This window comes from Saccopteryx bilineata, chromosome 2, assembly GCF_036850765.1.
Source record: "Saccopteryx bilineata isolate mSacBil1 chromosome 2, mSacBil1_pri_phased_curated, whole genome shotgun sequence".
Taxonomy (NCBI): Eukaryota; Metazoa; Chordata; class Mammalia; order Chiroptera; family Emballonuridae; genus Saccopteryx; species Saccopteryx bilineata.
Genome location: NC_089491.1, coordinates 25483583 through 25498529, shown reverse-complemented (window position 1 = coordinate 25498529; position 14947 = coordinate 25483583). Strand labels below are relative to the sequence as shown.

The 14947-nt window shown below is 42.6% G+C and overlaps 1 protein-coding gene and 1 non-coding gene across 3 annotated transcripts in view; both read right to left on the bottom strand.

Moving 5' to 3' along the window:
* Positions 1-14947, bottom strand: part of TMEM245 (transmembrane protein 245) — an 84327-nt gene that overhangs the window by 7089 nt on the left and 62291 nt on the right. For both annotated transcript variants that reach the window (XM_066256576.1, XM_066256577.1), the window contains 3 exons: positions 7674-7774; positions 5411-5585; positions 3057-3251 (listed from right to left, as the gene is read on the bottom strand). In XM_066256576.1, the coding sequence (XP_066112673.1) occupies positions 3057-3251; positions 5411-5585; positions 7674-7774 (471 nt within the window). The remainder of the gene's footprint in view (positions 1-3056; positions 3252-5410; positions 5586-7673; positions 7775-14947) is intronic.
* Positions 1484-1559, bottom strand: TRNAT-AGU (transfer RNA threonine (anticodon AGU)). The gene has a single exon. It is a non-coding gene; the product is annotated as a tRNA-Thr (tRNA).

The window sequence follows — 14947 nt, the reverse complement described above, 5'->3', positions numbered from 1 at the left end:
TTTGAATATATGCTCATAGGTCTACGAACTGAATTATTTCCTTAAATATTTTAAAACTCTGAGAACAACTCCCCCAAACTAAGATTTATGTACACACACATACATGCTTTATATACAGTAATATCTATCTATCTAGATTCTAGCCAATCAATCAAGTCAGGATTTTTCAATAACAGCACTACTGATACTTTTGTGTATTATAAGATGTTTAGCATCATCCCTGGCTTTACCTATGACAGTATGACAATCAAAATGTCTCTCAACACTGACAAAAGTCCCTTTAGGGGAGTAAAATTACATGCCCTCCCCATCAAACCTTTGCACTAGACATGTATTTATTTATATATCTGTTTTTCATAGTATCACCAAAATTTGTGTTTTAACATCTGTACACAGGCAGAGTTGACTACAAGCTGTCTCAGACAATAAGAATTTTTGGCAGTGCTCAATTCTGGGAAGCCCTGGAAAAGCTTTACAATCAATAACCAAAAACTGGCCAATACTACAAAGCATTTCCACCACCCAACAGGTTTCTAAATTCATCATCTGACATCTTTTCAAACTTCTAAGACACCTGCAAGTTTGAGTCTCTAACTATTCAATTCCTTTAAATTATGAATGAAAAGTTCTGCCTCAGGGCAAAACTGCATGAAATGAGATTAAGACTGTGGTTGGCCTGGTGACAGCCTTCTGTTGACAAGTAAGCTTAGCAGAAACCTTGAAATTCATACCTACTATTCAATTCTGCCCCCGGGCCAAGCAAGCCTCCAAATGGACTCAGAAGAAAGAAAACAAAATTAAGCAAGCTGAAAAAGCAGTTACTAGGAGTTTTCCATCTCAACATTTTATCTTCTTTAAACGTTTAGGGTAGTGATGATGGTGTGTGTGGAAAACCCTATGGACATAGCATTGATCTTAAACTAACTTCAATTACTTCCTGGAAAACAAACCCCATAACCTAGAGATGCAGAAATAATTTCCTTTAAATTTTTATTTGAATTTATTTAAACTAAAAATACAAAACAGAAACAGTTGACTTGTCCCCCATCTGCGCCCACTTCCCTGGCAGCCACCAACCTCCTCTCTGTATCTATGAGCTTGGTTTATTTATTTTTTAGATTCCGCATGTAAGAGAGATCATAAGGCGTTTGTCTTTCTCTGATTTCTTTTTTTTTTTTTTCATTTTTCTGAAGCTGGAAACAGGGAGAGACAGTCAGACTCCCGCATGCGCCCGACCGGGATCCATTCGGCACGCCCACCATGGGGCAACGCTCTGCCCACCAGGGGGCGATGCTCTGCCCATCCTGGGCGTCGCCATATTGCAACCAGAGCCACTCTAGCGCCTGAGGCAGAGGCCACAGAGCCATCCCCAGCGCCCGGGCCATTTTTGCTCCAATGGAGCCTTGGCTGCAGGAGGGGAAGAGAGAGACAGAGAGGAAAGCGCAGCGGAGGGGTGGAGAAGCAAATGGGCGCTTCTCCTGTGTGCCCTGGCCGGGAATCGAACCCGGGTCCTCCGCACACTAGGCCGACGCTCTACCACTGAGCCAATCGGCCAGGGCCTATCTTTCTCTGATTTCTTTCTGGCCTCATCAAGAGGCACAGAGCTAATGAATTAGCAGGGCTCATAAAATTGCAACTCTCTAGATTAGGAAGAGACACAGAAATAAAGACTACATTGACAGTATTTCTAAAAATGGTAAATGTCTTATCTAAACTACCAAAATACAGTCTTCTCTCCCCAACCATAAGGATGATTATGCTACCAAGAGCCTCAGTGGTAAACAAGCAATGTAGAATGGGACAACATGTGGCTGGGTGACAAAAGACAGCTGTTAACACCTGACAGTTCCTTTAACAGCATGGGAAGTGTGCAGTGTGGTTTCTCACTTACAGTCCTTTGCTCTTTGAAAAATGTTTGGGAATCTGCTTCCCCTAAAGTTTCAATGTGATTTTTAAAATATTCATTTATGTAAATCTTGAAATCTTTTCTAATTCAACAACTTAAGAGCTGCTGACTCTTTGCCTCCCAGAGATGTGAAATAAACTTTGAACATTTGAAAATAAAAAGCTTGTCCTGGCCAGTTGGGCTCAGTGGATAAAGCTTTGGCCAGACATATGGATGTCCTGGGTTTGATTCCTGGTCAGGGCACACAGGAGAAGTGACCACCTGCTTCTCCCCCTCCTCTCCTTTTTCTTCCTCTTCCCCTTCTGCATCCAGTGGCTCATCTGGTTCAAGTGTTGGCCCTAGGCGCTGAGGATAGCTCAGTTGATACAAGCATGTCAGCCTCAGGCACTAAAAATAGCTCAATTGATTTGAACAACAGCCCTAGACAGGGGTTGCTGGGTGGATCCTGGTCAAGGTGCATGCGGAAGTCTGTCACACTATCTCAAGAAAGAAAAGAAAGAGAAAGGGGGAAGGGGGAAAAAGGGAGGGGAGAGGAGGGGACGGGAAGGGAGGGGAGAGGAGGAGACGGGAAGGGAGGGCAGGGGAGAGGAGGGGAAGGGAGGGGAGCGGAGGGGAGGGAGGAAGAAAAGAAAAGGAAAAGAAAAAGGAAAAGGACAGAAAAGATGGTGCTGATGTCATGACACTGCACCCCTCAAGGATCTTCTGCTATATAATCAAATTATCAGTGTCATGCCTAAGAAACTTAACATTGATGTTAACAGTATTGCTTAATATATGGTCCATATTCAAATGTTTCCAATTGTACTGGAAACATTCTCCAGATTCTTCCCAATTCAAATCTAGGTTCGAAACACAGACTCATGCATTGTGTTTGAAAAGCCTACATTTTGAGTTTCCTTTAACCAGGTATACTATGTCCCAAAACAGTCTTTTATATTTTTGGTCATTCATAATATCAACAATTCTGACCCAATTTAGTTTTCATATGTTCCTGCATATAAAACCCAATGATTTATCTTAGTGTCTACTACAATCTTTAGCAGAGTGTAGGCACTGAAATACCGTATCCTGATAAGACTACTCAGATCAGAAGAAAGAGACAGGATAGTTCAAGTCACACAGAATTTAAGATCATTCTGCTTTAACTCACCGCTGAGTCTGAGCAGGCCATGGGGTCTGGTTTGGCGTGGGCACTGAATTCGTGGGACTCACTAGCATGGCACTATAGATGTTGGAAGCAACCACAAGTATGCAGAGAAGTATGGGTCCGATGATTGCCCCTTCCAGGCCCAGGTAGTACGCTCCGCCAGCCACTGCCAAGCCTGTCAAGTAAGGATGGCCCCCTCTGGAATAAAGAGCACACAGATTAGCTCAGAACTTCTAATAAACATAAACCCTGGGTTAAGCCTGAAATGCATTCTCTAACACAAAGTTCATAAACCAGGCTTTTGACTACATTACAGCTTTCTTTAGATAATCTCAATGTGGATAAACGAACACTGTAGTAACACTATGATACAAGAATTTTCTTGCCTACAGAACATGTCTGACATTTGCCTAGTCCAGCAACTGAAGGAGTAAATTCTGTGTTGTTAACAGACTCCTTGCACCCATTACATGGCTGCCTGAAATGGGTTAATGTTGGCTTAGGATTGGTTCTATCAGTCACATGTTAGGATCACCTCCATCAAGAACAATTAAGTGAGCCCAATTTAGCATGTAATTAATTAATTATGCTTTTTTATAAAGATGACAACAATACAATGGCATCCCTGTTACTCATGGGTTAGACTTCTGGCTAAAATGTAGTTTTTAACCTAGGCAGTGATAGAAGGACTTTATGTGAAAAATATCTGACTACAACAATTTAGTGAGGGAAAAATAACTGTGTACCCTGGAAGGAGGTTTCATATTATGTTATAGTTCAGTAAGTACAATACTATTTCAGGTAAACCAGTCTTTAGAAAATTGATACATTACATTCATAATTTGTCTTCCTTATTCCAAAAAAGGATACATGGCAGTATTCCGTGTATGCTATGTCAATAAGCTTGTCCCCTACATTCCTACCATTTAAATTTCAACTCTTTTTTTTTTTTTCTTTTTTTTTTTTGTATTTTTCTGAAGCTGGAAACGGGGAGAGACAGTCAGACAGACTCTCGCATGCACCCGACCGGGATCCACCCGGCACGCCCACCAGGGGCGATGCTCTGCCCACCAGGGGGCGATGCTCTGCCCCTCCGGGGTGTCGCTCTGTCGCGACCAGAGCCACTCTAGCACCTGGGGCAGAGGCCAAGGAGCCATCCCCAGCGCCCGGGCCATCTTTCTCCAATGGAGCCTTGGCTGCGGGAGGGGAAGAGAGAGACAGAGAGGAAGGAGGGGGTGGGGGTGGAGAAGCAAATGGGCGCTTCTCCTATGTGCCCTGGCCGGGAATCGAACCTGGGTCCCCCGTACGCCAGGCCGACGCTCTACCGCTGAGCCAACCGGCCAGGGCCTAAATTTCAACTCTTAAGCACCAGTTAACTACATTCTAATGGTCTTCTTTTAGCTTTAATCTCTCTCTCAAGTTTAGGCATAAAAGCTCCTGTTAGGCTTGTCCATGGAGCTGCTTACTGTTTTTCGCTCTGGACCTCTGGGGCTTCAGAGTAGTTTTTCATCATTTGTTTCCTACTTTAACTTACTAGAGAGAAAACAGGTGGCATACAATTCGTTCATATATAATTTCCAATTAACTAAAGGGTATACTCTTTCTATAAACTTGGACCCCATCTACCATTATTAGATGGTGAGTTTTACGAAAAGAAAACAGTACATTAACTACTGTGACTGCTTAGAAGCTGATCAAAATTCTACATTTGATTACATCCAAGATTCTAATGAGCAATGTGAATCAAACTAAATGGAAACTAGCTTGATTTAATGCAATTTCTAAGAGAAATATCAAAACCTACAAAAATATATATTTATTTTTGATATAATAGGGCCAAAGTTTGACTTCTGCCTTAAATATAACCTGTACTGCACAATACCTTAAGAGAACTCTATTAGACATTAGCTTGACAAGATTTGGTTTTACAAGGAAATCAGACATACAACCTAATAATGTTTGTCTCCAAAAGCAAAGAGGTTCTGAAAATAATCACCAATTCGTTCTTATTTTTCTTTTGTTTAATTCGTAATTTTAAATATTTTAGGTACATCTAGTAATACTTCTTTCCTAGGTTAAATGTCACTTAATCAGATGATTAGTCACAATTTTGTTTTAACCTAGGGTCTCCTATATTAAAGATAATACTTATATAATACTAAACCGCCTCACATCAATAGTATTAATCATATTAAATTAAACTTTGATTCTATCAGTGGGATCATAGAAGGCTCCTTCACTAAAAACTCCTACCACCTATCCCTCCTTCCGTCTCCAAAAGAAAACGAAAAACCTCCTTTAAAAAGGCCGCAGAAATCCCTGGCTATGATTCCCTGGAAGTGTTGTGGAATACTTACCCTGAGATATCAGAATAGATGGCTGTGTCTACAAAGTATGTTGGCAAGAGATGAGAAACCAACAGCAAGATGGCTCTGCATCCTAAGCCTTGTGTAAGCCACAGGTCTAGCACTGCAGGTACTGCTGCCCAGTACGTCCCCAGAAACGGCACTGCTCCGAGGACTGCTGCTAAAGCTAGGAAAAGATTGATGGGAAACAGGCACCTGACCATCAGCAAAACAGTCCACAATACATCAGACCCTAAGCATTGGCTCTCTGACCTGAAGATCTCCACCAAAACAAGTTAAATACCCACTCAACATTTCAGGGAATGATAAACCCTGTTTAACTGACTGCTAGATAAAGGAAGGTACAGTGTTTTAAAACTTGATACTGAAAATCTTTCTAAACTGTGTGTTACTGCATGAATCTATTCTTTAGCAACAAAAGTTTTGTGTCTTGCAGTTGTTATTTTGAATCCATGGTTAGTTAATGTATAGTCCTATAATGTAACTATAGAACATTGGTCAAAATTTGTACTAGGTCCAAAACCAAATCACAAATGAGTTTCTATTGCTCAGATATGAGTATATATTCTTTACCTTGATTCTAATAAAAAATGAAATGTAGCCTGACTGATGGTGGCATCATGGATAGAGCATCGATCTGGGACACAGAGGTCTCAGATTCAAAACACTGAGGTCACTGGCTTGAGCATGGAATCAGACATGATCCATGGTCACTGGCTTGAGCTCAAAGGTTGCTGGCTTCAGTAAAGGGTCACTAGCTCAGTTGGAGCCACCCAATACCCCTTGGTCAAGGCACATATGAGAAAGCAAACAATGAACTGAAGTGCCGCAACTACAAGTTAGGGCTTCTCATCTCTCTCCCCTCTTCCTGTCTGTCTCTCTCACTAAAAAATAAGTAAATAAAACATTTTTTTTTCTTTCATTTTTCTGAAGCTGGAAAAGGAGAGGCAGTCAGACAGACTCCCGCATGCGCCCGACTGGGATCCACCCGGCATGCCCACCAGGGGGTGATGTTCTGCCCCTCTGGGGCGTCGCTCTGTTGCATCCAGAGCCATTCTAGCGCCTGAGGCAGAGGCCACAGAGCCATCCCCAGCGCCTGGGCCATCTTTGCTCCAATGGAGCCTCGGCTGCGGGAGGGGAAGAGAGAGACAGAGAGGAAGGAGAGGGGGAGGGGTGGAGAAGCAGATGGGCGCTTCTCCTGTGTGCCCTGGCCGGGAATCGAACCCGGGACTCCTGCATGCCAGGCCGATGCTCTACCGCTGAGCCAACCAGCCAGGGCCTAAATAAAACATTTTTTAAAAATAAAATGTAATTTTAAAATAACAACAAAAAGAAAAACTCGCTAGTTGAAGGATCTTACTTTTACTCAAGCTTGTCCCCTTCTAGATCATTATGTTAAAGCACCCTACAGAGACTAAGAGTCAGGCAGATGTGGATTCCAGTTCTGGTCCTAACCGTTAACCAGGTTTGTGACCCTGGGAAACTTTGGTTTATCCTCTGTACAACAAGGACATTTCCTACCCCGCCTGCTTCACAGGGCTGGCATAAAACTGCCTCCACGTGCTCTCATCAGGATGCCTGCATGTCAGAGGGTGGCTCTGTGGACAACGGAGTGGGAAAGAACCCAAATAGACTTGGAAATGCAAAGAAGGAAGGGGGCAGAGACCAGAGAAAGAACAAATGGTGGTCGAGGCAAATGTAGGAGGCAGGTATATTTAGGAAGACAAGCAGCCAAAGAAAGGAAGAAAAAGTGGAAAGGGAGAAGCAGAGTTAACAGAAAGTAAAAGTAAAAGATGGTCATTAAACCATCCTGGTGCTTATGGAATGCAGGTGCTACCAGAATAGACCTTAAGAGGTGTGGAGACAGTTCACGGGCCCCCGGAAGCATTTATCTTGCCCATAGGACAGTCTCCTTCACAGGACAAAGCTATTTGACCAACTCTTACTCCCTGTCAATCAGTTCGATTCAAACATTTACTGAGTGCCAATTACATGCTAGGTGTTGTGCTTAGTGAAAGGACATCCATTCATTAAACAAATACTTAGGCAGTGCTTTCCATGTGCTGGGTATTGTTCTAGCTACTGGGTGTAAAGCAATAAACATTACAAATCATATCTGTGCTCCTAATATGGACTAGATTAGATCTCAAATTTTAGTATTTTAAAGTTGAGGGAGATGACATTTCCCAATGAATGTAAAATGGCTCAACTTTCCTTAAATAGAAGACAGTGGAAGTTATGACACAGTTGTTACCTGATGGTATGAAGACAATATTGATGCCAAATATAGTGTGAGTCAGCCAGGTGTACAAGCCGTAGAAGCCCGCCATTTTGAGGGAAGCATCAAACACCCCTCTAGAATGCCCAAAAAGAAAAGGGAAAGTAAATAAACAGAGTATATTGTGATTCAGAAAAATCACTATTTCTAGGCTTCTGGCTACCCCATTACCAATCTGATAACAGCTTCAATTTTTCCAATGCCTGAAAATGCTGTTTTCATATTGTTTTATAGAAACAGAAAGACCTTATTTTAAAACCCAGAAATATGTTTTCTAAACTAATCTTTACATTTCTCTGATGAAAAGGTAACTGGAATAAAACACCTTAAATACCCTAGTCACTGAAATAGTCAACTTTTTGCATCTAAAACTGACCTTTTACCTCCAAAATAGATGGAAAAAAATTAAGCGTGAATATCATAATTCTGAGGATATGGTTAAACTCTAAATCCTCCAGCCTGGGGCCAGCCCTCCCCTTTGGCAAGAGCAAGTGAGGTATAACTTAACTTGTGCTTATCAGTCTTTCTTCTCCCATTAACTAAATTCTCCCACATTTCTTCAACTATTCAAGCAAGGCTACAAAGTAATATCCACAAATGCAAACTATTCAAGCATGCAGGTATTTGAGAAAGAATCTATGAAAACAGAAAAACAAATGTATTAACTCCAAAGTAAAATCAGAGATGAAAATACAAGAGGGGCAAAACCAGACACACATATTTAATGATTAACAGGATGAAGTCCATTAAAAATTGCCATCTCAGGCACTTCGTTTGTGCTGTTCAGCTGGAAAAAGCATAGTAGTACTGTGTAAGGAGGAGAAATAAGGAAGTGCTCAGAGGGAGCATAAGGGCAGCAAACCATAAGTTATCACAAGGTTTCTCAAAATTACAAAGCCTGGGATTCTGGAGGGCACTGAGGGACACGCTCATACAGTCACGAGAGAAGGAAAAGCCATCTGCAATGAGAAAAGCAGAGGCTGTGGCAGCAAAGGTGACACTGAACACACTAAGGGGAACACCACGTTTTTCCACAGTATCTTAAGAGGTTTACTCTAAGAGCACAGTCACGCTCTGGAACCTAGTGATTCAATCACTTAACAGGATTTGCAGACATGGATTTGGTGACAGAGTGGCTCCCCAAATTGTGAAACCCTTTTTGTCATCCTGACCAGCAGCTTTCACTCAAGAATGTCTTAAAGGTGCAGTGTGACCTCACAATAAGGACAGAGTAAAGGGGTATCAAAAAGACTGAAAGAAAGGGACATGGCCCACAGAAACATAAAAGATCTGAAAAGTGAATAGAGGAGACAGGGGAAAAGAAAAGTGGCCCAGGAAGAAAGAATGGCAGCATCTCAAAGACATGGAGAAGCCCGGAATGGAGAGGCCATGGGAGAAAGGGGAATGCTTTTAGTTTGACAGTGGTTAGAAAAAGGATGATTCAAGTTCCCTGAGGTAGCTGGAAATAAGAGACAAGGCTTAATAGAGGATAAGAGATTTGAGATGCACCAGCATGGATTCACCATAGGAAAGGAGAAGTTACCCCTAGGGGAAAGCCTAGGGAAAAATGGGGTAACAGCTGTGTTCTCATAAGGACCTACAGACAAAGACAGACCAGCCAAAGAGATAAGAAAATCGTTTCTGGAGTAGGAAGAAAATGACTAGAGTGTAGTATTCCCAGAGAACAAGGGAGAAAGAAGCTTTTGAGAAGGAGGGAATAAGATCATATATCACAGAGCAATTAATGAGAATAAAGTCTAAGAATAAAAGTACAGAATGATTAGAACTGGGAGAGGCAATGAGAAAAGATATAGTTGTAGTACTTTCATCAACCTTGTGTTACTTAAAAATTGTTAAGCCAAAAATACTACATCAAAGGTGCAACAAAGTAGAACTGAATCAACTGTCTGAGTGGCAAGTAAGCAACACTTGATCCAAAAGGGACCACTTGCAGCAAACAGCACAGACTTCTGTCTTTGGGAAGATTGATCACTTAGTATTTTCACTAAGGCAATGTTTAAGTAATTAATTCTGTGGACCCTGAATGCATTATATATTGTTTGAAGTTACTGAACATATTCATGTAACCTAGTGAGGGAAGAAAAACAACATATCCCCCTCTATGTTATTACTTAGGATCCGGTACACAAGGTCTATTAAACAGCATAGAAAAATCCTCTATTAACCAAGTGAAGTTTTTAACTCCCTCCCAAATTCCCAGTCATTTTTCTTTTCTCTTTTTTCTGTATCAGCTTTATTGAACTATCATTTATAAACAATAAAACTCTCCAGCTTTTAAGTATATATATAATTCAGCAAATTTTGACAAGTGTAGTTTCATAACCACCAATACAATCAAGATATAGGACACTTCCATCACCCCCAAAAGATCCCTCATGCCCTTTTATATTGAGTCAATCCCTCCCTAAATATACTTTCTGTCACTACAGTTTTGCCTTTTCTACAGGAGAGTCAGGGAAAGAGACGAGAGGACAGTAGAGGTCAGAGAGAAAAAGAGAGAAGATGCTACGCAGCTGGCCTTGAGGATAGAGGAAGAGGCCACATGCCAAGGAATGCAGGCGGCCTCTAGAAGCTAGAGAAGGCAAGGAGATGGATTCTCCCCTAAAACCTTCTGAAAGCACAGCCCTGCTGATACCTGGAATATAGGACCTCTGACCTCCAGAACTATAAGGTACGAAAACCTGTCTTGTTTAAGCCACCAAGTTTATGGTAACTTATTACAACAGCAACAGAAAACTGATGCGACCCACTATGTGCCAAGTACTGTTATATGCTCTGCGACCCACTATGTGCCAAGTACTGTTATATCTCATTTTATTGATTCCCTGGTTCGGTTCCCTGGTCCATGCACAAAAAAGATTCCTGATCAGTAATCAGGTAAATTTGTTAAACTGGAAGTACATTATGGTTTTTTAAAAAAAAAAAAAAAAAAAAAAAAAGGGCCCTGGCCGGTTGGCTCAGCGGTAGAGCGTCGACCTGGCATGCGGGGGACCCGGGTTCGATTCCCGGCCAGGGCACATAGGAGAAGCACCCATTTGCTTCTCCACCCCCACCCCCTCCTTCCTTTCTGTCTCTCTCTTCCCCTCCCACAGCAAAGGCTCCATTGGAGCAAAGATGGCCCGGGTGCTGGGGATGGCTCCTTGGCCTCTGCCCCAGGCGCTAGAGTGGCTCTGGTGGCGGCAGAGTGACGCCCTGGAGGGGCAGAGCATCGCCCCCTGGTGGGCAGAGCATCGCCCCTGGTGGGCGTGCCGGGTGGATCCCGGTCGGGCACATGCGGGAGTCTGTCTGACTGTTTCTCCCCGTTTCTAGCTTCAGAAAAATACAAAAAAAAAAAAAAGGTCAAAATGAGGGCAAGGTGGGCCTGAACTGCTCACAGTTAAAAGGCAAAAAGCCCTTCTAGAAATTGTTGGAGCTATGTACTACATCATTTTGGTGTACTATCCCTAAGTCTAAGCACCCAATTCACTAAAGGCCAAGATACTGGGTGAAAATTTGTTTCTGATATCTAGATTTCTATTATATATTATTAAGATATTTTCATGCAGGTCAATCAAGTACTTAACAGTCCTCAAAACCATGAAACGATACAACAGAAGCCTGGTCAGTTGCATACAGCCTGAATCGGTCCTGGCCAGGACTTGGATTCGAAATGGCTACCCTAGCTGACTAGTTCCAGAGGGGAGCTGGGGCTTAGTATACACTTCTTAAGACAAACTGGGAGTGAAGTGTTCAGGCAAATGGAAGTCAAGCATGGGGGTGAGGAGCAGAGGCACTGAGGAGCAGTGAGACAAGCCACATATGGTGCCCACAGTGTGTGTGCTCACGCCTGGTCGGCACAACTTCATGTGGAACTCCTGTGTTCCGTCCGGCCTTCCGTGACCTGGTTTCCTGGACTGGAAGTTAGCACACCAGGGCGAGCCAGTTCACAGATCCAACAGTTCTGAGTGGGTTAGTCCTGCCTTTTCATCGGAAATAACTCAGGCCCTCATCTGAAGCTTTTTTTTAAAACTGAACTACATTCCCAGTTTAACACATTTACTTGATGTCTGACTAGAGGGCTCTTTTCTGGATGAATGAGGGTACGTAACAAGGAATCACTGAAATGACGTGTGCAGCATGTAGCACAGAGCGTGACACAAAAGTGAGGGTAGAGCGTGGCCAGGGAAAGAAAGGATGAGACTAGAGGTCAAGGGCCCAGGGCTCAGGAGCCCACGGAGGAACACCAGTGGGGAGTAAAGGAAGACAGGGGAAGAATGAGGTAGAGGGGTGAGAAATGCTAAGGAAGGAGACGAATAAGGAAGGAGATTCGGTAGGAAGAACAAGGAGATGCGAGTCATGAGACATGAAACAGTTCTGGCTCTGCCGTCAGCTGCTCTGCAGTTCCAATTCTGTCACTTACCAGTAGCATGACTTTGAAAACCATATAAATTCTCTGAGCCTCTTTCCTTGATTGTAAAAGAGAGTTAATAGCAGTCACCTCAAAGTGTTATTATGAAGAGTAATAATGCAATTGATGTGCTACACTCAGTGCCAGGCTCATCATAAGCACTCAGTTAAGTTGGGGCCATTATAGAATTGTGTCATTATTACCAATTAGCATTATAATAAAGCTAAGAATATGCCCATAGTTTCTCTTTTCTTCTTCAAGGTTTTGGAAGTATATCTATTTTTGCTTTGTGCTAAAGAGGTACAAGGTATGACAATGCTGAAAATTCATATAGCATAACACAAAGTTTTAGATTAAGTTACTTTAAATTGTAAGGTACTGATCGGCCTACATGAGCAATAATCCAAAATAATGACTATACAATCAACCACTCATCTCTCAGGAATCTATTTTGCTAGGAACATAATCAAAACTTTATTTGTCATATAACTAATGACATGTACAGTACAGTTTGAATGAATTACCAAAAATCATTAGTTTAATCAATGCAAGAACATTCTTACAATCATACCAGTGAAAGATCATTCACTCATTGATATCAACCCATTAAACAATACTTTCTGGATACTCAGACTGAGGGAGCATTTACCTTTCCTGCCATCACATTATGATACCCTTCATGAAATCCCTTGCAAAAATCACAATAGCTATGACTGTGGCATTTTCTAAGAGTGGTAATGTATGACTGGTGCTAGGTGAAGACATGGTGCCATGGGCATTACCCTTCCCTTTACAAATGCTCCAACCATATATCAAGCACTTACCATGCAAATCCACAGAAAACCTACATCAAGTTCACCTGTCTAACATGTATGTAACATATAGTGTTCTTCCACTCTCTACCTTAATCCTCTATTTTGAATAGTGCCTGTGCCGTCTTCTGGGACCTCCCCTTTCTGTGATTCTCAAAGATTACTGACAGCTGTTCTCTAACTATATCTCCAGGCTTTTAAAGAGTTAAATTTTAAGTTCAGAAGACTCTGGAAGCTCTTTTCTTCCCCTCTTTTGGTAGCTACGCTGTGCTGGCTCAGCAGGTCTTCGTGTAATGGAAGAAGAGAATGATACCAGCCACTGAGCTGGAGGCTCCCCCTTTCTACAAGGCCACAGCCTCACTCAGAGATCTCCCCTCTGTTACTACTGCAGACGTTACCAGACCTCGCGCCATATGTAAACTGTTCCGGGGCAGGGCTCCCCCTATTGGAGGCAAAACATAGTGCATCCAATCGAGTTAGGCCCCAGCTAAGTATACACCTCTCTGTGAAGAAAAGTTCCAGGTTCATACATAATCAGCTCTTGGTCTGCTTCCAAGCTTTTTCTAATAAATGCTCTTGTGTATTTATACTGTACTGCAGTAAAGATGTGTGTGTCCGTGGCTCATTTACACAACTATATCTCTAACTCTTCCATACTAGGGCCTTGACCTGATTTCAAATGATTCGTTAGAATTTTAATTCTTACCCATAACCTCTGTCTTCATTCCTCATAAGCTCTAAGCTGAAAATGTACCTCTTTCACAAGTTTTCTAATACTTCAATTATCAGCCCTTTCTTGTTTCTGCCCAAAAGTTGTTCTTGTTACTTTACTAAACTGAATGAGAGAAAACCAGCCTGACAACCCAGGCTTTGATCAGATAACCTGCTTTTAATGCAGTGAGATTTGAAGCAAACAGGGGAGTGGGGAGAATGATAAACTCTATGCCCTCAGAACACAGGGCTCCTGACCACAGACAAGTAGGAAGCACGTGTCTAAGGAAAAAGAGAAACAAAGAAAAGGTGAGTGAAATGCCCAAAATAAAATTCTGCCTACTCCTAACCTTTCCTTATACTGGTTCTGCCCTCTTTTCTTTCTAAAGGTCAAACAGGAAGGCTGTCAAGCTATCACTGCCCCGGAAACAACAGCTATTATTTACTTATCAGTCTTGACCCTCCCTGCAATACACTGCACAGTGAGCAGGTGAGCTAGTGGAGGGGGCAGGCCAGCTTCCAGAGACACAGCCTGCGTAGTTCCCCCTTACCTGTAAGGCATATGGCACATATGGCATAGCCCCAGGGGATGCCTGAAACCATGGATAACTCTACAAATAGTATGATTTTTCCTATACATACTTATCTTTTCACTTAAAGGAAGTACTTCACAGCTTCTCTTTGGCATATCCAAATTGCCAGCATCACTACTCTTGTGCTTTGGGGGCCATTATTAGGTAACATAAGGGTGACTTGAACACAAGCATGGCCATACCCCACTAGCCAATCTGACAACCAATAAGGAAGGCTATGAGTGACTAATGGCAGGAGCAATACAGCGTGGATACACTGGACAGAGAGATGATTCACATCCCAGGTGGGAGAAGCAACACAGCACAAGATGTCCTCATGCTCCACAGAACCACACACAACTTAAAACCTATAATTTATTTATTTCTAGAATTTTTCATTTAATATTTTCGGACCATGGTTGAACATAGGTAACTGAAACCACAGAAGGCGAAACTTAGGCTAAGGGGAGGCCCACCATTAGCAATTGGGAAACGCATCCCCCAGCACCCTTGGTCACTACCTAGCCTCATTCGAGAAGTTCCACCTCCTGCCCTTTCCTGGTTCATCTGCCCCAGCACCCAGCTCTGCAGTACAATGAACAGAAACCTGGTGAACACTGGATTTCCCACTCCAGAGGGGTACAGTCATGCTGTGTGCACATGCAGACCTAGAGCAAGGCTGAGGGTCTAGGGGGCAGGCACTAACATGGAAGCCTTCCGTCCGCACCGGAAGTGGTAGTCACTCAC